This window comes from Rutilus rutilus, assembly GCF_951802725.1.
Source record: "Rutilus rutilus genome assembly, chromosome: 6".
Lineage (NCBI taxonomy): Eukaryota > Metazoa > Chordata > Actinopteri > Cypriniformes > Leuciscidae > Rutilus > Rutilus rutilus.
This window is the reverse complement of record NC_140214.1, coordinates 22,995,872-23,023,453: the sequence shown is the minus strand read 5'-3', so window position 1 is coordinate 23,023,453 and position 27,582 is coordinate 22,995,872. Positions and strand designations below refer to the sequence as shown.

The window sequence follows — 27,582 nt, the reverse complement described above, 5'->3', positions numbered from 1 at the left end:
TAACAATCTGACCAATGTGTGAGTGAAAACATAACGAGGAGTCGAACAAAACTCCCAGATTCCGCACAGTTTTTGAAGACCTAATCTGGACACCATCAATATCAATAAAAATGTCATGCCGGGGTAAACTCTGATTTAGGGCCAATCAACAGGATTTCAGTTTTCCCAGCATTAAGCTGTAAGAGGTTATCAGACATCCATGTTTTAAGTTCCTGAAGGCAAGAGATAACAGAAGTGCGTGGACAAACTGAGTTGGGTTTAACTATGAAATAAATTTGAATATCATCAGCGTAACTGAAAGTTGAGACCATGCCCTCTGATGATCTGTCCTAGTGGCAACACATAAATGAGAAATAAAAGAGGACCAAGTACAGAACCTTGAGGTACACCATGAGAAATAGTGACGGTACAGGATCGCTTCTCACCCTTCCTAACAAATTGCTATGAAGTTAACCACTGAAGAGCAGCACCAGTGATACCTATTGCAGACAGTCGAGAAAGAAGTGTAGAGTGGCACACTGTGTCAAATGCTGCACTGAGATCAAGAAGAACCAGGATACTATGGGCACCAGAATCAGAAATCAGGAAATAATTTACTACTTTTAAAAGTGCTGTTTCTGTTCTGTGATAGGGACGAAAACCAGATTGAAGCGGTTCAAAAAGATGATGTTTCTCTATGTTTTATTCAAATTAAATTATAAAAGCACAAGAGTGGGTAAAAAAAAAAAAAAAGTATAGTATATCAATTTATTTGGACCAGGCATTTCACAGCTGTTACATGTTCTGAAAAACCTAAAAAAAAAAATCTTTACAGATTGTACAATTTATAGCATTTAGTATATCAACTATAAGAAATAAGCCTTGCCATTATATATATAAAAAATTCTAATTTGGACCAGCATTTGTAACTAAAGGCAGATCACATATGTACAGCTATGCTAAAATTCAGAAAATGAGGATAATATATAATTTTGTCAGTGAAGTGACTGGAACAAAGCAATTTTTCCCTCAGGTATAGTCCGCAATGTTTTACATCAAACTGCAACACCCTGTATACAGAATTCAAAATTTAAAGGAGTTCCTGGTGTTTTTGACTATTTCTAAATTCAATTGTGTATTTTTTTTTCAGGTTATTAACAGATACTGAATTGTAATCATCACAGATCAAACTAATGTTTCATTGACATCAGTTTACCAGAGTTTACATAACATCACATACAAGTTAAAATGTAGAAGACATTATTAATGTCACACTGCACTTCATAATCAAATATAACCTGCCACATTGTTTTGAAAAAGTAATTCAAATAACTGAACAAAAGCATTCAATATGTATAATAGTAAGAATGAAAACAATTATATTTTCACAATCATAAATATAAATCCATAAACAAGAATTAATTTTACAAAATAATTTGGGAAGGGAAAAACGTACACAACCATCTGTTATTCCATGTTATGGAACCACTGCAGCAAAGTCTATCTATGGTCAATAAATACTGAATAGAATTAACAACATAATATAATTTACACATTTTATTGCTGGGGCTGAGCTGATTAATTACTGAATTGAATTTTGCTTACCTGTAAAGTATTGAGTCAGACCAATTTAAAGCAAAAACTTTGGAGCAGAACATTAAGAAATAGTGCATAGATAACTGTACCAGACACATGATTTAGAACGAGATTTTCAAAACGAGTACGATTTAAACGATTAAACGCTTCATTGCTAAAAATCATATTATGGATTTTGAGAGGTAGAACTGGGGAATAAAATATTTCTACATGTAACTTTTTGCAAAGTCACATTGTTAAGCAATTTACGTGGACAGTTTCGCAACCCATTTTCCTAAACCGACTCCATTCCCACCCACAAAAACAAACCAAAACTGAAAGATAGCCATTCCATTTAATAATAGTGCATACTAGCTAGTAACTACATTATGTTTGTGATGAATTTCAGTAGGATCTTCCCTTAGAGATGGTTGTTTAATCTCCAGGGCTCGTCTGATGATACAGCAGTCCAGTCCGTTTGAACCAGCAGAAGAAAAGGATGCAGATTTAAATCGCCAGCACCCTTTATTGACTCATGAGGAACATACCCCATTCAGTTTCATAATGTCATAAGTTATTAAATTAGAAATATTGTCAACATTTACATCAAAATTATTTGGTGGTATAATGTTACTCCAAAGCAAACAGTTTGTACGCCGAGAACATACAAACGAAACTATAATTAAGCTGAAAACTTTTAAAATGAAGCCAGCAAAACATACAAATGTTAACTTTGATACAAATAACTGTTAATTCCTACTAAGCCAGCGCCTTGCAAATCCACATGTACTTAAGAATTCATTTTGTTCACTTTAATGCATTAGTAGCTTTCAAGTCAAGATGATGCTAGAAAAGAACTGATGCTAAATCCCTAAGCACTGGTTTCATTTTCATGGCTGCCAATGTCTGATCTTCTTCTCTCATAAAAATGACTACAAAGGGCTGACCGATGTAAATGCCTGCAAGATTTGCCTGAATATTCAAGGTGAACAAGGCTTGAGACGTCTTCTAATTGATGCAATAAAAGTACTGCTACCGGCTATAAAGTCTTGATTATAATGGCAATCTGTTAGTTTAGGGGTAACCAAACTGAGACGAGTGCAAAATTCAACTCATTCAAGTCTCATAAGTCTTAAATTACACTGACATTACTCATCTTTTCTCAATCAGTCTGCATAGGAGGCATGTCGAAAAATAGCCCAAAACCATATTACCTCTATGACAAAGCAATTCTGGACTTCAGTCCTGATAAAACAGAGATTGAGCTGAAGGATGAAAGGAATTTGCATGCATCGAAGCATTTTGTCCTTCACCACAGTGCCTAGAGAAAGATGTGCAAGATTCATCACAAACTTCGCATTAAAGTCATTATCAAGTGTAGCAGAATGAGATGCTGCTTTCTGCAGTCGGATGAAAAGGAAATACGTCCTGGACGAAGATGAAGTTGCGGGTTAAACCACGCCAGTCTCCCTCTGATGGGAAGTTCCATCAAAATCCTAATAAAAATGACAAACCTTGTCTATATAACATCAGGCACTTGAGGATGGAGGTTTTTGACACCCGTAGGATATTTTATCAATTTAGAATTCATCGATTTTCTTCTGGAGATATTTGAGTATGGAGTCCATGCCCTGAGGAGAGCCCCAGACCCTCTTAAGTGCCTCACATTCCCTCTCGTTGGCCTGCTCCAGGGCGGCCCGGTTAATGTTCCTCACCAGTGCTTTGGACTCGCGCAGAACCTTCAGTGTTTCCGGCAGCATCACCATGACAAAATAACATGAGGGGAACAAAATAAGGAAGAAAAGGAAAAGAAAGCACATGACTTATGGATGTGGATGCATTGTGAATTTGTAAAGAAGTCCACTGTTATCGCAACTGCATTTCAACACAAAATACGTAAATGTTCCTCATGACGTACTAATGATTCAAAAGCCTCACATGTCTCAGAAAGGTTTAAAAGACTGTAAAAACAGCAGAAGAATCACAGTTGAGGATCTAACTTATTTCCAATTTATTCTAGAAAGACTGTGAAGATTAAATGTACATGATCTAAAATGAGACACCATAAAAGCAAAAAAGAATACAAATAAAAATGAAAGGTTGAAGGGAATATGTGAATGTATGCTTTGAGAAAATGTGACAGGAAAAAACAAAACAAATGAAAAGATGACTTACAACTGAATTACAAGATACTAGCTCCTTAATGCGAACCATGACTTCCTGTGTGAAGGTCCCTGGCCACAGAACCTGGGACACGAGTCCTTTGGCACAAGCTTCCTGAGCAGTCAACTTCCTCCCGCTCAGTAGCATTTCATTAGCCTATAGTGACAGGAGAGAGAAAAGGAATCAGAACGAAGAGACAATGAGAAAATGCACCCGTGTCAGCTTATTTATTAGTATTTTACTAGACATTTCAAACTTAATTATTTATTGTTATTACTTTGAGAAGTAGTACTATATTGAGTTTCTGTGTGTATATGACGATTTTATCAAGTGAAATGATGATGAGGGAAGAGACTCTCAGAGCTGCTCTGGTAATTAATGTTCATGTGGAGCGACGGCAGACGCTGAAAACACACGTGCTTGAGTATGTGTAGTGGATGAATTGCGGAAATCAAAAGTAAATCTACATGTAAATTGCCAATATATATGCGCAATTATTTGCCATGCCAATAAAGCAAAGCAGAAGGTAAATTCACAGAACCAAAGAGAATGATGGGCCAGCAGAAAACTTCAGGAAAAAAAAAAAAAATCTGAAATAGAATTTATTTATTGTTAACACTAACTATTCTCCTCACACAGTATAAATGTGTGTTTAATATAAAAGGGAGAATGTAAATCTTCACCCTTTATTCAAATTGGAGTCAATTGTTATAAATGTGATTAACGCAATGAAACCTAACAAATTGTGTCAGACTGTCATACAAAGAAATTATGAACACACGCAAAAACAAGAGAAAACCAACAAAATTTTGATGATTGCGACTTCAGATGACGCAAACTCTGAATCAACATGCACCAATGCAAAAATGTTCTATATATCCTAATAATTTGTTAACAACATGTATTCATTACTTCAATGAGCTCATTGTTTCGGTCTTAAATTAATACGCTGTTAAATTACTGCATGATTGTATATGTACATTTCTGAAATACATAACTTGGACAATGTCACCTCTGATAACAGATCACTCTAAATTGCATATTCCGTAAAGCTGCTTTGAAATGATATGTATTGTGGAAAGTGCAAAAGAACTGATTATGATGTAGTCAATGTACACTTTTTCCTTTGAGCTTTTAGTTTTTCTATGCGTTTTTTTTATTTGCATAGTAAAATAAAACCTTTAGCTGTAGTTTGCCTTATTTTGGCAAATAATTTTCAGATAAATACATTAACTAAGGTTATTTCAAAGATAGAAAATATTTTCCATTAAACACACCATTGTACGCATATGTGTGTGTGTGTGTGTGTGTGTGTGTTCAATGGCAAAATGAAATAAAGCCAAGTGATTTCAAAATATTAGTGGGTCCTTGGATAGTCCACAATGTACTTATATTATAAATGACAGGTCCTAGATAAGTTGGATATTAAAGTGTAAAAAGCCTTAAATGAGTCTTTCATCCAGACCCACACTATCGATGTACTGACCGAAGCTACTCCCATGATGAGAGGGAATGTTACAGAGGAGCAGGCGTCTGGAGTTTGGCCAAAGATTGTGTAAGGAGTCTGGAACCAAGCTTTCTCATTGGCCCAGATTACATCACACAGGGGCAAGATAGACGCTCCAAGCCCAATAGCAGGTCCATTCACGGCAGCAATGATGGGCTTCTTGAACTGGATGAATGTGTTGACGAAAGTCCTGAAGACAACAGCAAACACGTTGCCTTATCTATAGCTACTATTACAAAACAGTTCACCAAAATATGATCAAATACCTGTTAAAAAATTTATAATTCTCATAATTTTTACCTGATTGTCTCCGCCATTTTGATGCTTTCTTTTTTCCTATCATCTGTGAGCCGTCTAATAAAGTAGATGAAGTCGAGGCCAAAGCAGAAGACGTTTCCCACGGCGCTCAGTAGAACAAGTTTACTGTCATCAGCTGCAGCTGTGGCCATGGCACTCTGAACCTCCTTCATTACCTGAAACCCATTTGAGTAAAGCTTTATTTTTGATTACAGTATGAGTAATTTCATATATGATATAAAACCTAGTTACACCATGTCAACGTCAAAAAGATGTGTCAAAACTAAATCACTTCCATTATATTCACCCTTCTGCTAGACAATCTGAAAAGTACTCTATATGTTTTCTGTATGCTGTTCTACTGTCATACCACCCAGTCCTAATTCAGAGAATGAGGTATCAGATGATAAAAAGCAACAAGTTAATTGTCAGGATACTTAAAAATAGTCAAATTAGCATGGGTTATTTCTTACATGCAACTTAAATATAAAATGTGATATATTTGGACTCACATCCGGATTCAGTGAGTTGTTCTCAGAGGTCTTTGTAGAAAACAGAATATGTGTAAAGCCATCTTGTTTCTTAACTACAATGTCCCTGTAGCGGTAAGCACTCTCAGTTTGACGAACACTGAAGCGCAGTCGTTTGTCGAAAGGCGCACTGTCCCCAAAGCGCCTTTTGCCTGTCAACCCTGAACTGCCCATCACTCCTGCCGCACCACTCTGTGTAATGGCCGTTCCGTTTGCCGACGAGGCTTCCATGAAGGTTGTCACTCCTATGAAACAACAACAAAAGCAAAAATTTATAAATAAAAATTATATAAATAAATCATATAAATAAAATAAATGATAACATTTTTTAAAAATACAACTTTATATTATCAATTTAATATATCTGAATCTACACTACGTATTCAAAAGTTAGGGGCAGTAAGATATATATATCTTTTTTTATTTATTTTTTATTATTACATCTATTCAGCAAGTAAAGGCATTTTCTATTCAATGGTAAAAACATTTGTAATGTTTCAAAAGATTTCTATTTCATATCAAAGCTATTCTTTTGGACTTTGAACATAAAATAATCCTGGAAAAAATGTATCGCAATTTCCACAAAAAATATTAAGCAGCACAACTGTTTTCAATGTTTCTTGGGCACCAAATCAACATATCAGAATGATTTCTGAAGGATCATGTGACAGTGAAGACTGGAATATTGATGCTGAAAATTCAGATTTGTCATTGCAGTAATAAAATCCATTAAAAAATATATTTGTATAAAATTATTTCACAATATTTTACAATATTACTGTTTTTACTGTATGCTGATTGATAAAATAAATTCATTCTTGGTGAGTGAAAGATCTTACCGACCCCAACCCTTTGAACGGTAGTAGACTTTGAGTGGATACACCACTATGGGTAAAAACATGGTAAAATAGTTATGGCCTGAAATTAATTAATTGTGGTGCACGTCATCTGCATATGAAAGTATCAACACAAATTATTACAATCATTACCACTCAGACCTACTGTTATATTGCATTAAGTGGCATAAATATCAGGATGTGATTATTTTCTTCTGTTATACAAAGATCCCAACATGAGAGTAAAATCAATACCATCGTAACAAAGTTATTTTCGTCATGATATTCGTCACAAGATCAGCATCATCATAAATGAGTATACTGCTTTTGAATCCACTCCAGGAGGTACCCTCAAAAATCATTCGAAGTTCTGTAGCAACACATTTGCTGTCATTTATCAAGTGCTTGATTATTACTGTTTATATTGTTGCTCCATGACTGGAAACACATACAAATCAATTTATACGAGTATGACTTAAACACACAAAAACTCAGAACTAAAGCACTCTCTCTTAACCTCATGAGAATGTTATGTTCTCAATGTAAGTTAAGCCGACTGTACCTTTCCCGTTTAATGTGCGGACAGCAGCTGGGGTAATGGGAATCTGTGGTGGCGGAAGGGCCGTTTGCGTCCTGGGCCTCGTGCCCATACGAGCTCGCTCCTCTCCTGGCACACGCACAGCTCCGGTGGGTTTCTCCAGCAAGGCCACTTCAGGGGGCACAGCATCAGGCTCTTGGTCTCCCTGCTCCAGACTGTGTGCTGCCTCACTGGGAGACTCCTCGGTATCAGTGCGGCTGTTCATTGGGCTCTTTGGCACTAGGATTTTGATGCCAGATTTTGTTAGGTCCATGCTACGGCGCAGTGCACTCATAGTGGGTGCAGCTGTTGGCGCTGCCGTAGGGACCGTGTCAGTGACTGTACCCGTGCTACTCATGCCAGCCGAACGCTTATTCTTCTGCTGCTGTGCGTCGCTGTCGTTTGGTGAGTGTTGTGCTGGCTGAAGCCGTTTTGTGGAGGGTGTGCTTGAGGTCTGTGGAGAAGTCTTCGCTGTGTTAGGATTCGCTGACGGCTGCTGAGGCCTGTTGATCTGTTTGCGGGCATTGATGTTAGTGTTGCCTCCGGCTGTGCTGGGAGAGCTCCGCGTGGAACGGAGTAAAGTTCCGTCTTTCTGCTTCTCGCTGTGTTGCCGATTAAACTCATGGATGAACTCGACGCAGCTGGACAGGTGACTCTCCGGCTCCCAGGTGTCTCCCTCAAAGCCATAGCCTCTCCAGCGGACCAGGTACTCAGTCTTGCCCTTTTTGTTCTTGCGCTTGCCAACTACTCTCTCCACCTACAGAGGGACATGCAGATATAAATTTATGTTCAATAATAAAGTACTGGCAAGATTGAAAGACTAAAGAGTAGAAGAAACTGTTAACTTGTTAAGAAATTGCGCTTTCTATGAATACACTTTTTTTTTTTGTACGATAGATCAGTGGTCGGGAACCTGTGGCTAGTGAGCCACGCATTTGACAACTGCATTTACTTACAGATTTGATTCTCGAAATGTTCTGTTCACACAGCAGCTTACAGTAGCGGCTTGAAAACTTTCTGTATTGAACGAGCAACCAAAGTCACAAGCCTGTATTCTATTCTTGCATTTGCCATGAATATCACCTGCAACTATAGTAAAGTAAATATCAAAGACGTCCATAACACTGGAAATGATCAGTCAACACGCCGCAAGTTCATCAGTCAAATCTTAATTAACCGACAGCAGCTTTTATACCCGAGTGGAAAGCAAAGCATTTGAGTCACGCACAGACCACACAAATATGCAGCTCCGTACTGTAAACCCTAATATTGTCATTACTAAAGCAATTAAGTTATCATAACTAACCATTACTTAAAACATCACTTTTTGGCATCATAAATTTAATTGACTCATTTGGCAGCCAAATCTTATGAACTAAAATGAAAGTGTTCAGAACTCAAAAATACAATTTATTTAAATGATTCGCTCTTTCTCAGTTAAATCTGATTGGTCATGCACGCACAAACTAACGGGAGTTGGTTAATATTTGGTCTTTAATTTGGTTAATATTTCTGTTACGCAGCGTCTCTGACAAACTCATCGTTAAGATGAAAGGACCTAGAAGAACGTTAAACAGGCTTTATGTCGAATCTCACACGAACAAACAGGAAAGGATGTCTCATTGTATCCGCTTGTCAGAGAAAGTGTTACCGGCAGTATGAACTGACAGCGATATCTATGGACTTTCATGTTAATCAGCAAACCCAGCTAGTTCTCTTTATTGCTGGCATTTTTTAAATATCTAAATGATTAAATATCTAACGAAACCCATACAAAATTTAAGTGGGCGCTCAATTTCCCAGGACAGTGGCCCTCCGGGACAGAGTTTGGACACCCCTGATTTAAAATATAAGACTGTTTATGGCCTTAAATTTGATCAAACTGAATTTAAGACTTTTTAAGGACCCTTTGAACTTGAATGAATGAACCAGGTCATGGAATTGTGAGTAAATCATTGTTTCATCAGAGTTTCAGACTGGTTTTGTGAACCAATCAACCAATTCATTGAAAAGAATTGATAACATATAGAACGAGTAAACTAATTTAAAACCTCTTGAAATGATAATTAGCTACTTCTCTCATGAAAACATCAGAGAGGGCTAAAACAGGTGCCGAGATTTTCAGTGAATAAAGTCTGTTCCTCACCCAAAGCCATCATAAGGGTTCAAAAGACTTTGAATTCAGCACAAAATATAAGTCTTAATTTATTTTGAAGCTGTCCCAAATTATGACAAAACTGACCCAAACTGACACTTGTTTTAAAAGGTCTGAAGAGCGGATTTTATCTTCCACAGGGGTAAGACATTTAGGCTATGTTTGAATTTGCGCTGCCAGAGAAAGTGAAAATAAAATCACCGGCTTGTGTGAAACGCGCTATACAAATAAACTTGACGCGCCTTACCAAGTCTAATAACAAGCACAAACTGTGTTAAAAAGAATTTGACGTGCATGCAAAAAGGTACCTGTCCTACAGCGTTTTTTTATACTTTACCACAGTAAAGAATGCAAATATAATAGGCCAAACTAAAAGCGAACCAAAAACGTTTATAATACCCTGCAAAATGGGGGAGATGTGAGTGAAGATTTGGGAAAAGAAACAAGAGATCCCATGTCCAGTGGAATAACTAATGGAATATTGTTAAATTTGCTGATAATCGGGTAACCAGATCGCAAAACAGAATACAATACATACCTCTCTTTTTCGGCATGAATCCAGAGGTTTCCATGGCTGCGATGTAACATTTAATTGCCAACCTATTATTTCTTTTGTAAACAAAGCATTGTGCTTCACTCTTAATATTCACGTAAATCAGCATTCATATACAAAAAAATAAAATAAAATAGTGTTTCGGCATACCGGCACAGCCCTAGTAAATGATGTCAAGTGTCTTTTTACAGGGCTGCTGTCTCAGTCCAAGGCTATACTTCCTGTTATGTTGCTGATGATACTACAGTAATAGGAGTGATATGCAGTAAAAGTCTATACGGGAATGAAGAGGAGCTTATAACTAGGAGATGTCATGACAATAATCTGACTTTGAATGTCAACAAGACAAAAGGACTCTTTGTGAACTTCAGGAAACCCAGAGAGTGTGACTCCTCAATCAACACCAACGGCACAGCAGTGTAAAGTGCCAGCAGCTTCAGGTTCCTTGGCATGCAAATCTCTGCTGGCTTGGTTTGGTCTCATAACACTGTAGCACTGAATAAGGCACACAAACATATGTGCTTTCTTAGATAAGCAGCAAACAGCTTCACAACTTCTACTACAGCATCAGAAAAATTATCTGTTGTGTAGTGCTACCAAACACAACTGAGAAACCAAAAGGCTTTATAATGTACTCAATGCAATAGTAAACCCAACTATTATCAAAGGCTCTTGCCACCCCACTCAGATATTTCCTTGTAGCAAACAGTACTATACTGTTAAGGGATCATTTAAAATAAAAACAGAATCATCTGTTCACCCTGATGTTGTTCCAAACACGTATGACATTGTTTCTTCTGTGGAACAAAAGATTTTCAAACAGTTCAAGCACTCTTTTATTTTTGAATGAACTATCAAAGCTTTTTCACCGCTGAACATCTTTTCAAAAGCTAACTACAACCAGTGCACTTGCCCCAAATGCAAGCTCAATAACCAAACAGAAAAAGGGAGAAATGTTGTTGTTTTTTGGGCGATCACTGTTTTCATGATCGATCGTCACTGTCACGTACGAGTACTCGGGTACTCGTGCCCATCCCTAATACACATATGGTGCTGAAGTCTGGAGTGGAAGAACTTGACTGGCTTGCAAAAAAACAAAAAACAAAAAAAATCTAGTCAAATCTAATCCTTTTTGTATCTGCTTTATAAATCTTGCCTACTGCTTGCAGTACCTGGACAATGTTTAAATCAAATAATTGAACTATGATATCATAGACCACGTGTCAAACTCCACTCCTGGAGAGCCACTGTCCTCCAAAAAACCTGCCTAGAAGTTTTGCTAGTAATCCTAAAGACCTTGATTAGTTGGATCAGGTGTGTTTAATTAGGTCTGAGCTAAACTCTGCAGGACAGTGGCCCTCCAGGAACTGAGCTTGACACCCCTGTCATAGGTATTTTTACTGACCGGATAGCTATCTGTTTTTTTAAAATGGTAACTTACATTTACACTTGGCCACATAAATGTGTCTCCGCAAAACAAATATAAAACGGATATAAATCTTAAATTCCCGCGCTATATACAAATTTATCAGAGTGCCAGTCAACGAAAGCAACAGATATGACCTGCATTTTATTTATCATCAGCTAATTTCAAGATCTCGAAAGCATTTCGGAGGGCATTACACCTAGTCTTTTCACGATCGGAGAGCAGCAGAGCAGCCTGCCTCAGCTTGTCAAAAATGCCTTTTTACTGTGATGGTGATAATAAACGTATAAACTAACATTGTGATTAGCTTGAAGTATATAGAAATTAAAGTTAAGGCTCCAATATCTTCCCGGAAATCCCGAAAAAAGTCTGTTGGTGCCTCAGTGACTACTTCGCTCAGAGAAGTGGTCAATCATGACGCCACACCCCAGTTTTTATAGAATCAAATAACTAACTAAAACCAAAATTTAGAGATGCACCGATTACAATTTTCTAGGCCGATTCCGATTTTTCATTGAGTTTGACCTGCCGATACCGATTTTAGCCGATTCCTTTATTCCAGAGTGAGTTTTTTCAAGGCGAACGTTCCCTTTAATGTTTCCATGGCGACGCGTCACGCGATACACCGCAGCCACAATAATACTGTATGACAGATGTGTCGCTTTTATTTCGCTTTTCCTTTTTTATTCAAAAAATATTCACAAACTTGCTTACCAGCCTATCTGATATTCCGATTCTCAAATACGTGTAAGTGAGTGTGTTTGGTCGTTTAAAAACCTTTATAAATAATCTTGATCTATAACATGAGATGGGCGCAGCAATGTTGTCCTGTCAGTCGGATTTACAGCACGTGAATTCATCAGTTTCTCCCGAAATAAATGCAAGAAAGTGGCCGGTGAACTGAGAAGAACAGAGTAAACTTTATAGTTACTTCCACTATGTTTGTCTGATATGAATAAAACATATCGGCAAATTATATTTGAATAGATTGTTATTGCTGCTTCCACAGACATCAGTGTGTATTTTACAAACTCCAAATGTATTGTTTTACTCGTGCTTATGTGTATTTAAATATCTGAAACCTAAAATAAACATTATGAGGTTGAAAACACTGCTTAGTTGTGATCTATGACAGCGCTGAACGCGTCCGACTCTGGCTCAGCGCCAGCCAACGCGCGAAAGCACAGTTTGAATCTGGCAGTTATGCGACGTCACTGAACATTCTAAATGTGGCGCCGTACTCTCAGGGGCACAGAAATAAAAGTCCCATATATGAGACCGTACCGTTCAAAAGGTTAATCATGCGGCGTCCGAGTGCATTTGACCGGCATAAAATGTCAGACTGACCGGCCGGTCGCCGATCACGTGAAAATCGGCCAATTCCGGTCACCAGTCGATCAATCGGTGCATCTCTACCAAAATTATAAAAACTACCTAAAATGACAAAAACATTTTTCTAAATTACCTTACAAAGTCAGACAGGTAAGCTGAAGGTTGTGGGTTCGATTCTACATACCGTCAGGAAATGACTGAGGTGCCCTTGAGCAAGGCACTAAAGCCTGTTTTATGCTTCTGCGTCGAACTGCCGCCGTAGCTACGTCGTAGGCTGTGTGTAGCTCGCGTACCCTACGGCGTACCCTGACGTGCACCTCTCCAAAAATGTAACAACGCGTCAATTCTACGCGGACACAAGCGCTGTGATTGGTCTGCCAGAACCCCTCCCTCGGGGTTTCACACGCTCCCTAGGTGCGCGTCAACGCGGACAACGACACAGAAGTATAAATTAAAACCAACACGTTGCCTACGGCGTATAGGCTCCGGCGTAGGTCCGACGCAGAAGTATAATGAGGCCTTTACACCCAATCACTCCATGGGCGCCATTATGCCATAGCAAAAATGGCTGCCCACTGCTGTGTGTTTCCACGGTTTGCAGTGTGAGTGAGTTCACTACTAAATACTCATAATGTGTGTGCACTAACTTGGATGGGTTAAATGGGTTCGGTTTTTTTATTTTGTGAAACATTAGTAAACAGAAAAAAAAAAAAAAAAAAACTTTACTTAGAGTAAGTTGTCTCGATTCAAACGAGTCCACACACAATAACATGATGCGTAGATCCTGAGAAAATCATCACGAGTGAAATGACATGCTGTTTGGCTAAAGCTATAGGACTTCTGGGATCCGACTGCATCATGATCATGTCACAGTGTTTTCCAATGTCATTTAAAAGCTCAACCAATGGAAACTGGATCTCGGGTATGGTGGGTAGGGACGATGTGTAGAGACCAATCAGACACTGTTTTACATCTGTAGTGCGCTTGGATTGGATCAATAGCAGATGGAAGATCATCACTCATCTACCAGGATCTTATTTATTGTTTCTATGTAACTTAAATATTAATTTTATGCTTTGTGGCATTTAAACATGCAAGTAGTTCTTATGTTCAGTAAAATGCTCAGATTATCTGTTTGGAGAGGTTTTTGACTTTGTTTCCTAATGCCATTTCTTTTGATTGCTTTGAGATATCAACACAAAATTTGGCCCAGATGCAGTTCACATGATTGTTATTGTGAATGTGAACAAGCTCAAACTTGATTTATGACCAATCATATATACTTTCTAATAGTCATCATGTCAAACAAATATTAACAAAATAAATCAAACTGCATCACTTTTTCTGGGGTTTTCTCAGCAGAGTTGTGACATCGATGCATGCCATTGAAATAACTTGAAATCATTAAAAATGCCTTTATGGTATAAGGGGTTAACAGTGACAGTCAACAGAGAGCTAGAGCCTGAATGATTGGGATCAGGATTGGGATCGGCCGATCACTATGACAAGAAATCGCTAGTCGGTATCGGCTGCAAAAATCCTGATCAGAGCATCCCTACTCTCCAGGACAATGCCCTCCAGGAGCAGGATTGGAAACCCCTGGTTTACAGAGTAGAACAGAGCAGCTCTGCTCTGTTATTCTTTTTAATCAATAATGAAACACTTTCCAGTGCCATTCACACTACAGCATAAGAAACATCAAGCTTGTGTCAAAGGCCGAACACTGGCCAATGACTCAAATTCAGTTTAAATGAAAGATTTAGATTGCTTTAAGAAAATTTGAACAACTTGCATTTCCGGGTTTGAACGCGTACTCGTGTATGAAAAATATCTGTACACATGACGGACGGCAAAATCGCAGGAAATGCTTGATGTGTACTAACAACTATACATTATTTAAGCATATTCTCTATGTTAGGATGTTGATATAGCAACTGTTCATGTGTCTGTTCAAGTTTCATTCTTAATGTTTCTCCTTTTATCCAATATAAAAATTGTAACTACAGTCCCTCATAATCAGTAGTATAACAAACCTATAAGCAAGCTAAATTGTTGCTAGTTTGACATGACATAGAAGAAAACGGAAAAGTTTTGTGTTGGCTATAAAATACTCCCTCACCTCACTCATCTTCCGAGTGGACATTTCTCTGAACCCACCGCGAGTGACAGTGAAACGCATGCCAAATCTGAACTCCAAATCAAATCTCCAGATATACACTTTTTTTTTTTTTTTTTTATATATTAATTTTAAAATGTAACATGAACATGACAGTAATTTAAACACAGCGTTTGTAAAAATATAAAAGCAAAACATTAAAAAAGTCGACTAGCAGCAGCAGCAGCAGCGGTATAAACATATGAAGAGTTCAGATGCAAAAGCCTCTAAGTGCCATCTGAAATTTTCTTCTAGAATGATCATTTTTATCAAGCTTGTATATTTAAGTTCAGTAATTTCACTTAAATGACAATTAATAGGTAATTTTCATTGCCAATTAGGTGAAATTGCTTAACTTAAATATACAAGCTTGATAAAAATGATCATTCTAATCTAAGGGATTAAACGGACAGGACAAACCACATCTTATATTTCAAAATAGATCTGTGCATTAGTAAATACAGCTTATTATATCTCCCACTGTCTATGATGTCATTAGTAATAGGCTAATCAAACAACAGTAAAGCTGAGAAAGAGAAAAAATAAATAAATAAAATAAAAATCACTCACAGCTTTTGAATGGAGACTGTTCAGATACTCTTAAATACCAAAATCACTCTTCTTTGTTTATTGCTTGCAGTATGTTTCTTTGTTCCTCTTTATTTACTACTTGCTTTTATGTTTTGAAGCTATATTAGTTTAAAATTCTTGACACCATTTTTTTTTATTTGTAAAAAGTACTTATAATTACATGTGTAACTAGATAAAAAGTTTGTAGACAAACTTTAAGTTGGCATGAAAAGCCTAGCCAGAAAGTTAATAAGTTTTAAAAGCTTGAAGTTTGAAGGTTTTTAGTTTTAATCAGTTTAAGTTTTAGTTTAGTAGTTTTAAAAGTTTGAAGGTTTTCAGTTTAGAAATATTAGATAGAATGGAAGCTTAAATGAGTCTCGATGGATTGGAAATAGTACATAGAATGGCAGCTAATGGAGTTGGAGTCTAATGGGCCTCTCCAACTGTCAAAATTTGAATTAGAATGAAAAGATTAGAAAGAAAGAAAGAAAGAAAGAAAGAAAGAAAGAAAGAAAGAAAGAAAGAAAGAAAGAAAGAAAGAAAGAAAGAAAGAAAGAAAGAAAGAAAGAAAGAAAGAAAGAAAGAAACAAAAAGAAAGAAACAAAAAGAAAGAAAGAAAGAAAGAAAGAAAGAAAGAAAGAAAGAAAGAAAGTTTTAAAAGCTTGAAGTTTAAAGTAGTTTATAGAGATGGATAGATAGAAAGTCATAAGATAGATAGATAGAAAGATAGATAGATAGATAGATAGATAGATAGATAGATAGATAGATAGATAGATAGATAGAAATAGTCAGATAGATAGATAGATAGATAGATAGATAGATAGATAGATAGATAGATAGATAGATAGATAGATAGATAGATAGATAGAAATAGTCATAGATAGTCATAGATAGATTTTCAAGTCAGTAAACTAATTAATAAGAAAAAGAAAGTAGATTAAGATTTGTTTAGGAATCGGATCGTGACTCGCAGAATCGGAATCGGATCGTGGGGTGCCTAAAGATTCCCACTCTTACCATATAATATAATAAATACAAATAATTAAATATACATTAATTCAGCACCAAGATGCCCTTGGGAAACACATACAGTTTTACTGATTAGGTTTATTCATCACAAGGGCAAAGTTCTCTAAGTCATGAGGGAGTCTATTTTCTGTAGTAATCAATATGTCTCAGACACTGTTAATAGAACAGAACAGTGAACGGCCACTTTGAGCATCCATGGTTCTGGAAGTGGGGCTTGGATGAATTTAGATGAATATTTAAAAATGTGCTGTGTGCTTTCCTCTCAATAACAAAGTAAACATACAATGAAAATGCCAATGAAAAAAAAAAGAAACAGCAGTTAAGAAAGCACCTGATCATAGTGACGTGGATACGTTCACACAAGTTCTGCAATTCGACACTCCAGTCAAGTCACGCCACTTTTATTTAAATTGCACTTTATACAATAGACTGCTTAAAATCAAGCAACTTTACAATATTAAACATGAAAAAACAGTGTCAGTGTTCATGTTTTTTGAACGGAAGAAATGAACCGGAGAAGATTTCCACGTCAAGGAAGGTGGAGCCTCAGCACACTCCTAGCCTACCTATTACGTCATCGCCAGTTCGCCACGGACCAATGATAGTACGAAGGTGTTTACCAGCCCTCTAGAGTGAACTTTTCCAGAAGGTTCGCTAAGGAAAGCTGTTTCGAACTCCCGAAACGATCTCAAAATGAACTTGGGTTTGCCCTGATTTTGTCTGAATTACGTCACATTAGTTTGTTTCTTCGATTTCGCTTTAAGTATATCGGGGCCTTTTTACTTTAGGTGTATATTCTTTAGTGGAAATGTAGCAATTAAACAATTTGTTAAAAAAATGTGCTTGAAATCACAAAGACTTTACATTTCTACATAAGAATACCATTGCTATGTCTAACAACCTTATTGAAAAGAATATCGTTATTGCTAAAAACTGAGAAAGTGAATGGAGAATTTACTTCCAGAACCTATCTATCTAACTTCTATCACACTTTTCCTGACTTTACAAGGCTGTTAGCAATATATCTTGGAAATAAGAAATGAAGACCTTGTTACCTCATCACTCATAAGGTTAAAAGACGGTATAGAACGGAAGAGTAGACTGAACAGATTTTGAATGAATAAAGTCCAACACCATCCCTTCAGTTTTATGATACAGTGGGAGTCAACATTTAGGGTGCAAATAAGTAAACATAAACTAGCCTATGTAATTGTACAGGTCTGCTGACCCAAGCCACAACAAAAAGCACCTAAAGTTCGAAAAGACGTGTGTTTGGATCATGACTAACAGTTCTGGTATTGTCATAATCTGAATGGAGAGTATTATCTAGGCCTAGGTGTTTGAAAATGGTGACATTATTCATACTGGTCATTATAAACTGGTCAAACATGTTTGAATGAATCGGTTCTCTTCTTCACACCTTTGTAAAGCTTTTGATCATATTATTGACGAATTTATCTCAATAAGCACATCAGTTCTAAACATATATGTAACGTTAGTCATTATATTCATTGGGCCAATTCTCAAAAGATGCAACTGTATTTGACAATTCAAGCATTGATGTAAATGAGTACTTTAAGTATATTCATGCAGCATAAACCTGCAGTATGTATTGATCATTATATATATAAAAAAATCATCAGTTTTAAACCCTGATAACAGATCTAGAGATGAGAATAATGTCAGTCAGTCAGAACGTCAGTCCATCAAACAAGCCAGCAAGTGACACTAGACTTTCTAAATGCACCAATATTCTATCTTTGTACTATAATAATATCACCAACAACAAAACTTGAGAATGATCTAAGTGGAAAATGAAACCAAGCAAAGGCGATCATAACACACAACCCTGTTGGATTGCTAGGAGACAGGCAGGTTGAAAGCTCTACAAGCGAATTTAAATTCACAGGTCCTGCTGGACAGAAGTCGAAACTAAGTTCCCGCAGAGCTGAACACACCATAAAGGACCGAGTTCACTTTCAGCTGTCCCTGTTGTGTCCATCAAACCACACAGACCTCATGGTTAGCAGCTAGCTTGATGAAGTATCACTCTCCCAAAGTGCCCTTCCTTCCCTCCCCCGCCGCCTCATCCACTGCCTCCACCAGCATCTCTCCACACTAAACTCCACAAACTAACAACAAAGACGACACTGGCTCCATACTACTAGTTTAGTTTGCTAGCATGCAACCTTACCGGTGTAGCTTTAACTAGTATTGGAGTGGGTAAGTCAGTTGTTAAGACTGTTTGCTAGTGCAGTCCACACGAGCCTTGGGACGCGTCGTCTATGTGCAACTACACACAAATATAATCGATTAACTGCGTCTAAACGGGCACGAACGGTAAAATCGCCGACATTCACCTCGTAGAGTTCCTCCGTGGCCATCATGTCACTATAATCTTCGACGTTGTGGCAATCCGTGAGGATTGTAGACACTTTTTCTCCTCCAGTTGCAGTTGTCTTTTTTGGCCTCTCCTCCTTTTTCAGTTGGTCGGGTGAGATGTGCTTGACCCACACCGAGGATCTCTTTGCTGTTTAGTTCTCGCACTCAACGTCTATCCAACAACATTATAGTTAGAATAAAGCGTTTCATTCCCGATTAAGTCCAAACGAGCACTTTTGTCGGTCCAGGCGGCGATTTTCGAGAGTGTTACCGTAAACTAGTGTAGGCAGTGCTGATTACGCGCTCGCCTGCTCTCAGTTCTGCCACACAGGAAGTCTCAATCGAACGCAGATTAGAGTCGAGATGAGTTTGCACTGCCTGCAACACTTGATAGAGCTGTTTGTCGACGGTCATCTGTGTTTTGCAAATCTTTATCGGTGTTGATTTTTGAATGAAGGTCTAATGGAACATAACTGACGTAAGTTCGCAATAGTTTAAACAATAATCCATAGCTTTACGTGCCAGGTGACTTTAGCCCATGACTCAGTCTAAAACATTTCCATGAATGCCATGTTCCCCATGTGTCGTGTAGCCTACATGAATGTTTTTTAACTTTACAGAATCAGAGTATTTAGAATATTTTCTTCTCATTATTCGGCTTATCTGTTTAATAAAAGAGATCTTTAAAATATAAATATTATAGTCATTTTGCAAAATGGACTGCCCAAATAAAGATGGTAATTGTTTTGCAATTTAGACGTCAAAATACACTTTGAAAGCTGCCAAAAAAACTGATCTGAACATTAAGTAAGGGATAATGTACAGTAATCCATTTGATATTTTGAAAATAAACAGGAGAATTGGCCTCATTGTACATTATAGGTTATTATACACCTGTTCACAAATAAATGAATTAACATGAAATAATGCTTTTAGCTGAAATTATAATCGTTTATATTTATTGTATGAACTTATAGAGGTTTTCAAAAGCATCATGAGCTAAGCTGATCATAGGCAAAATACAATGCTTTTGAGAAATGCCGTCCTGGACAGTCATAGTGGCCATTAAGAAGAAATATTTGAAACATCTCCTCTGACAATCAGGAAAAAAAAGTATTATGGAGAGCCATGCAATGTAAATGGCAATGTTTCCTTTGCACTTACATGTGCAAATGCGAGCTCCAAGAACTTTGTGAAGTACTGCCTAATCAGGATGAGTATTAATTTCCAAGGTTATTTCAAAAGACCCCATAAAAGACAGCAGATTTAAAACAAATGATTTATGATGAATCATCAGAAGGCTATTTACCATAAAAGGGATCCCATGAAGTAAAGTTATGATGCAGTATTCAGCAGATTAACATCCTCTGGCTAAACTAGCCTAATAGTCAACATGCTTACTGTTAAGATATTCAGAAAGCTTTCAAACAAAATTGGGAAATCATGCTGTTAGAATGAAAATACCAAATAATACATTTTAGATTTTGTTTCTTATATTAACCAACTGATCAACTCTCTATCTTTGGTATATAAATAATTCACAAACTTGTTATTTTTGCAGGTTTCCCAATCTTTACTGAAATGAGGGTTAAAGGGTTAGTTCACCCAAAAATGAAAATTACCCAATGATTTACTCACCCTCAAGCCATCCTAGGTGTATATGCCATTCTGACATTTAGTCTGCCGGAAGCTAGTTATTTTAGTCAATAAAGTTTTAAATATGGATATTTTTCTTTCACAAACACATCGCTTCATTTCAGAAGGCCTTTATTAACCCCCCTGAGCGTGGAGGACTTTTATCATGGATGGATGCACTTTGATGGACTTCAAAACATAAATGGCCATTCACTGCCATTATAAAGCTTGGAAGAGCCAGGACATTTTTTAATATAACTCTGATTGTATTCGTCTGAAAGAAGAATGTCATATACACGTAGGATGGCTTGAGGGTGAGTAAATCATGGGGTAATTTTCATTTTTGGGTGAACTGACCTTTTAATGGTGAATGGTCTTTTTAAATGGATTGGTGTTTTCCACTGAGAGAAGAATAGTTCAGCAGATGCCAAAGGAGAACAAGGAAGTAGGTGAAAGAGCAGAGCAGAAATGTCGCAGCAACATTTTCAATGGTCCCCTTCAATATTACTTAAAGGGGTGGTTGATTATGATTTCTCTTTTCTAACTTTAGTTAGGCTAGTGTGTAATGTTGCTGTTTGAGCATAAACAACATCTGCAAAGTTACGACGCTCAAAGTTCAAAGCAAAGGGAGATATTTTCTTTTAAAGAAATTGCTTTTTAAAGACTACAACAAACGGCTGGTATGGACTACACGACATTCCTCCCAGGTTAGTGACATCATCAACCCTAAAATTTACATAAACCCCGCCCCTGGAACACGATTTATAGATTATCAAGACAGAATATGCTAATCAATGACTAGAAGATAACTACACATAAGGTACATAAATTCATCAACTAAACATTCAGAAATGTCCTGTTGCATTCTACATGTTGTCACTTCTTCTTGAGACTCTCCATCTTTGTCTGAATCCTATTTGAACATAAAAGGCTAAAAGTTTTTGAAATTTTCAGTGCATGTCTGTGTGAGGTAATCGAAGCTGCTAAGGTCAAGAGCTCTTGAAGCTCCGCCCCCTGTGCTGGGAGCAGCAGCTCATTTGCATTTAAAGGGACAGACACAAAAGGCGTTTTTGCTCACCCTCAAAAAGTGACAACTTTAACATGCTATATAAAAATATCTGTGTACTTTTATAAGATGTACAAATATCTGTACATCTTGTGAAAAGGGCATTATCCCACCCCTTTAACTTTTACTAAAATTTGGTGGTATTGCTGTGGTTCAGATGAAGCTAAAGTACATGCCTTGTATTATTTCAGCATTGAGTCCTACCAGGACTGGGATTGGTTTGTTTTAAATCTGTAGGAGCTTTTCTTCCAATTTCTTTCAGTTTAAGGATCACTGCCACAAGGGCCCCCAATCACCTCCAGAACAGGTTTTAACTCGTGTCTATGTTGTAGTCTGACATTGTAAGTCTTTATCTGTGTCGTTTACTGTTTTGTTTCCAGCCAATGGCAAAATTTGCCACTGTGCCTTGCCTTAGTTTCAGTCTCTGACAGCACGCAATTTACTGTTTACTCCAGGGGTGTCCAATCCTACTCCTGCAGAGTTTACCATAATTTCGAGATGACAACACATGACGTTCTACTCTGAGCTGTTCCTCGGACTGGGAATTATGTTTTTCTATGGCAACACTATCAATGCTTAAATGAATCTGCAGTGGCCAGGTGGTACAGCGGTCACGGTACAAGAGCTCACAGAAAATTCTCAGCTTACAGGTTGTAATTACGAGTTCTGAGGACGTAAATGTTTTTTTGCAAGTTGAAATCTCATAATTACGGTAATTACGACAAGCTGTGAATGCACCTTTTAGCTCCAACCACAATTAAACACACCTGAACCAACTAATCAAGGTTTTTAGGCATACTAGGGCTGCGTTCCAGTCCACTTTTAGACACGCACTTGCAAACTTCCCTAAGCACTTCCCCTTGGGGGAATCCCTGCCGCCATTTTGAAGTGCGTTCCACTCTGTGAGGTGGACGAGGGAAGTTTATATGGACAGACCCTCGTTCCCTCGATTTTGACCGAGGGAGCGAGTCTACTTCATATGTACATTTCAGGCACCTATATGTCCCACAATGCAGTACGATTGTGACGTCACTACAGATCTCGTCTAATCACCACCACAACAAACAACTCTATGATATATTAATTATAATTGTTGTTGTTTTTAAAACAACCCAAACACACCTATATACATTTGGATGCTGCATTAAACAAATTCTTAAAGGGAAAAAATAATAAAATCAATAATCAATATCAATATTATTTAAATAATAAATCAACTCCATAGCTGATTCCAAGTGATCAAGGGCTTAGGACCTTCCAATTCAGCCTATTGCAGTTTCCGCCAGTAGTGGGCACTCGTGCAACGTAAGCAATGACGTACATCCGAGTGAACGAGACGGAGGGAAGTTAGTGAGTGAAGGGCATGACAATTTTGGACTGGAACGCAGCCTAGAAACTTCTAGGCAGGTGTATTGCAAGGTAGAGGTAAACCCTGCATGAACGCCCCTTTTTTTACACAAATGAGATCCAATCTGGGGTGCGTTTTCCAAAAGCATTGTTAGCCAACTATGCTTGCAAGTTCTATTGATCTCTGTTGGTAACTACGGAACTTGCGACCATAGTTGCTTTTGTGAAACACACCCCTGATTAGCTGCATCTTTTATTCGGTTTCAGGGAGTCAAAGAACCATTCTGATATGATGACCAAGTTTATTAGATACATCACAACAAGTCTTATCAAATATTCACAATTTTGTTAGTTTACAATTACCCCAATTTCTCATTTCACTCTGTCCTTAAGTGTATGTGTGTATGCGCTTATCTTGAACAAGATATGCTTCAGCACTTTCTATCCTTGAGGGCCAGTCTGGTGAAATAAAACATTATAAATGTTAAGTAATTTAAAGTTACTTTATTTCAAAGTGGTGATGAGTGTACAGATGACAGATCTAGAAGCCTCAAAGGAAGACAAATTGGGACTGAATGAAGTTTTGCAATCTGTTTGTATTGTCTTCTAGCCTTTACATGGTTTCTCATTGTATCTTGCACATCTGAAACATAAAATTGAATAGGACTAGTTGTCACTTTTTACTCCAGGTAAAGTTGATATGAAATACAAGTTGTGATAGTCTTTTCTTTTCCTATTGTGATTTATGTGAAATGGCTTTTCGAACAAGAAAAAATGTAGGGCGGGACTTGATTTTTTTCCATCTGGAATAGATTGGATCGTTGCGGTTTGCTGTTGCTGCGCCAGTAAACACATCATCAGAGAAAAGTAGAGTTGTCGCTGAAAGAGCGAGGGGAAGTTATTTTGTTTAAAGATTACAATGGCACATGAAAAAATAATGATGCACGCATGGATAAATGATTTATAATAAATGATGTAATATTCCATAAAAAATAAGAATTGTTATTTTGATTTCATTGTGACTTTAATATTTCTTAGAGTAGATTTCCTTGCAGTTCATTTAGCAGTCACTTTTATTCAAAGTGACTGTGACAAATATGCAATATGCAGAAGGGTAAATGACAAATAAAGCATCAAAAAATGTTTGTTTTTTTAAAACAAACTTTTCAAAATGTATGTAATGCATATTTTTTGAGTCAGGAACAATGTGTGTAAACAATTTTCAGTCGTTAAATAACATTTCAAAGTGTTTCCCATTTTTACAAAGTATCCCTAGAGTGTCTACGGTGTCTAACACATTTTAATTTTGTGGTTGTGTATTTTATTCATATTAATTTATAATTATTGCATTCTAGTGGCCAGGTATTTAGTATCTTTAGCATTCAATGTTACTTTTAAAGAAAAAGAAAAAAATGATAGCATAATAGTAAATCCATAACTATTCACAGTATAGTTTTCAAACGTTTGTTTACTTTGACCTATTATTTGCTGGTTTATGATGAACTGATGAATATCAGTTGTGCCACCTGACAACATTAATAATGATAAGCTAAGCTGGAATAAGCTAAATACAAATACAAGTGTTTTTAGTCAACAGTCTCTATAAGTAAAAGTAGGCTGGAGCCTATCCCAAATTCTTAGACCAGAGGCAGGGGAAAGCACCCTGGACAGATGGCCAGTCCATCAGAGGGCTCTCTTACAATCTTGTCCTGGTTGGTATACTGGGGTATCTGCTCTTCTGGTGTTGCCCTGGCTCTTGTGCCTCCTGACCGCTTTCTGCAGATAGACATGAGCTAAGTCCCAGACCCTCTCGCTCTCCCTGAACCCTTGGTCCACAGCTGGAACTTCTGAAGGCTCTCCTGACCAGGGAAATGGGTGCGGTTGGAAACCAAGAACTCACTGGAATGATGTGAGACCGGTGGTAGGTTGTCGAAGAGTGTTCTGTGTGTACTCAGCCCAAGTAATGTAACGACTCCTGCTGTGTTGGTGACTGTGACAATATGACCTCAGGAAGTGGCCGATCTCCTGTATCTTCCGTTCTCTTTGTCCATTGGACTGTGGATGGTAATCTGAAGACAGAGTTACTGGCACACCTAGGAGCTGGAAAAACGCCTTCCACACCCTGGAAATGAATTGTGGGCCTCTGTCGGACACAATGTCTTCAGGTAAGATGAAGTTTCTGAACATGTGATAGAATAGTGGCTGTTGGGAGGTTCTTCATTGGGATAAGACGGCAAGCTTTGGAGAACCTGTCGACTGCCACAAGAACACAGGTGAAAGAATCGGATTCTGGAAGGTCTGTGATGAAATACTCCTAGGTGTGACCAGGGTCATTAAGGTATGGCAGGTGGATGCAATTTACCTTCAGGAAAGTGATGAGGAGATTTAGTGATGGCACAGGTGGGACATCTTTGCACATAGCACTGAACTTCCTGGGTTATATGGGGCCGCCAGGTCCGGTTGGGGAGGACTGGGAGGGTTTGCTGAATGCCTGGGTGTCCTGAGCCTAAGGAAGAGTGTATGGAGTCCATGAGGGTAAGGCGCAGGGCTGATGAAACATCTCCCAGAGGAGCAGGCTTAGACTGAGTGGCCTCTGTGATCCATTTGTCCAGATCCCACTGGATGGCGTTAAGGAAGATGGCTGGAGGGAGGATGGCTTCTGGAGCCACAGGTGGTACCTCAGGAGAATGTAAACGGGATAAAGTGTCAGCCTTGATGTTCTTATCCCCAGGTCTGTAGGTGACCTTGAGTTCGAGTGAAAGCCCAGTGAACTTGTCGGGGGTTAAAGCGACGGGCCTCCTGGAGGTATTCTAGCTTGTGGTGGTCTGTGGTGGTCTGTGGCGGTCTGTGATCCCTATGACCTCAAAGGGATGTTTGGCTCCCTCCAGCCAATGTCACCATTCCTTGAGTGGCAGTTTGATGGCTAGCAACTCTCTGTTGCCAATGTCATAGTTCTGTTCCACCGGGGATAATTTCCTTAAAAAGAAGGCACATGGATGGAGCTTTGGTGGATTCCCCTGCTGCTGAGACAACAGAGCCCCCACACCTTATGTGGAGGCATCCACCTCAACCACGAAGGCCAGTTTGGGATCTGGATGTATGAGTGTGGGGGCGGTAGTGAAAGCTTCCTTGAGTTGATAGAATGCAGATGTGGCAGCAGGTGTCCAGGACAGAGACTTGGGCTTATTGCGGAGCAAGGTTGTGAGTGGTGAGGAAATCTTCAATGAATTGACGGTACAAATTTGCGAATCCCAAGAATCTCTGTAGATCTCTCACAGAAGAAGGAAGTGGCCAATTTTAAACTGCTTTTACCTTCCCTTGGTTCATCTTATCTCCCGAAGCATCAATGATGTAGCCTAAAATCTGGATAGATGATTGATGAAACTCCCACTTCTCTAGTTTAAATAGATGTGGTTCTCTCTCAGCCGTTGAAGGACCTGTGCAACGTGGAGGCAATGGTCGGCCTCATTCCGGAAATAGATCAGGATGACATCTATGTAGACGATTACGAAATGATGTAGATAATCCTGGAACACCTCATTCATAAATCCTTCGTAAACTGAAGGTGAGTTGGACAGCCATACGCCATGACCAAGTATTTGTTGTGGCCTGTGGGTGTTATGAAGGCGGTCTTCCGCTCATCTCCCTTCCATATCCAAATGAGGTTATACGTGCTGCGCAGGTCCAATTTCAGGAAAATTGTGGCACCCCTCATCATCTCAAAGGCAGACAGGACCAGGGGAAGCAGGTACCTGTATTTGATGGTGTTCTTGTTGAGAGTGTGATAGTAGATAAAGGGCTGCAAGCCTCCTTCCTTTTTTGCCACGAAGAAGAAACTGGAAGCGGCAGGGTATGTAGAAGAGTGGATGTATCTCTGACGCTTTGCATCTCCTCCATGGGCTTCTGCTCAGGAATGGATAGTGTGTAGATCCTGCCCTTTGGAAACTAGGCCCCAAGCTACAGCTCAATAGCACAGTCCCATGGCTGATGAGGTGGTAATTTTGATGCCAACTGCTTGCTAAACACATCCTGGAACGTCTAGTATTCTGTTGGAATCTCCACCTTAGTCTTGAATATTCAGTTGCACCACCTGACTTCCTGCTGCGCCACCTGATTTATGCAACTTATTTAGCATTAACAGGCTTCTACTTGGATACCTGTATTAGCTTTTGCCTTTTCTAGCATGCTCATACATAGTCTTTTTAAATACAAAAAAGAAGTTTATGATAAAGTAGCATTTTTCTAGTTTTACAGGTTGTACCACCTGACATGAAAGGTGTACCAACATACCCATACTTGAAAGTAGCTTTTTTGCCTTTTCTCTCTGCCACAAGGATCAATTGTGGTTCTCTGGGTGCTGCATTATCATGCTTACTGTTATTACATTTGAGAATAAACAAATTAGTTTTTCATTTATCTCAACAGCTTTAAAACTATACTGATATTTATATAAATTGTTTAGATGAAA

General features: G+C 38.2%; 1 protein-coding gene across 1 annotated transcript; it reads right to left on the bottom strand.

Moving 5' to 3' along the window:
- Positions 1-733: 733 nt before the first annotated feature.
- cdyl (chromodomain protein, Y-like) lies at positions 734-19,574 on the bottom strand. The gene is made up of 7 exons (XM_084412713.1): positions 19,045-19,574; positions 7,450-8,221; positions 6,034-6,296; positions 5,525-5,697; positions 5,204-5,414; positions 3,730-3,873; positions 734-3,293 (listed from the first exon to the last, which is right to left on the bottom strand). Exons 1-7 carry the CDS (start codon positions 19,069-19,071, stop codon positions 3,135-3,137), a joined length of 1,749 nt encoding a protein of 582 aa, XP_084268839.1. The 5' UTR covers positions 19,072-19,574; the 3' UTR covers positions 734-3,134.
- Between the last annotated feature and the right edge of the window lie 8,008 nt (positions 19,575-27,582).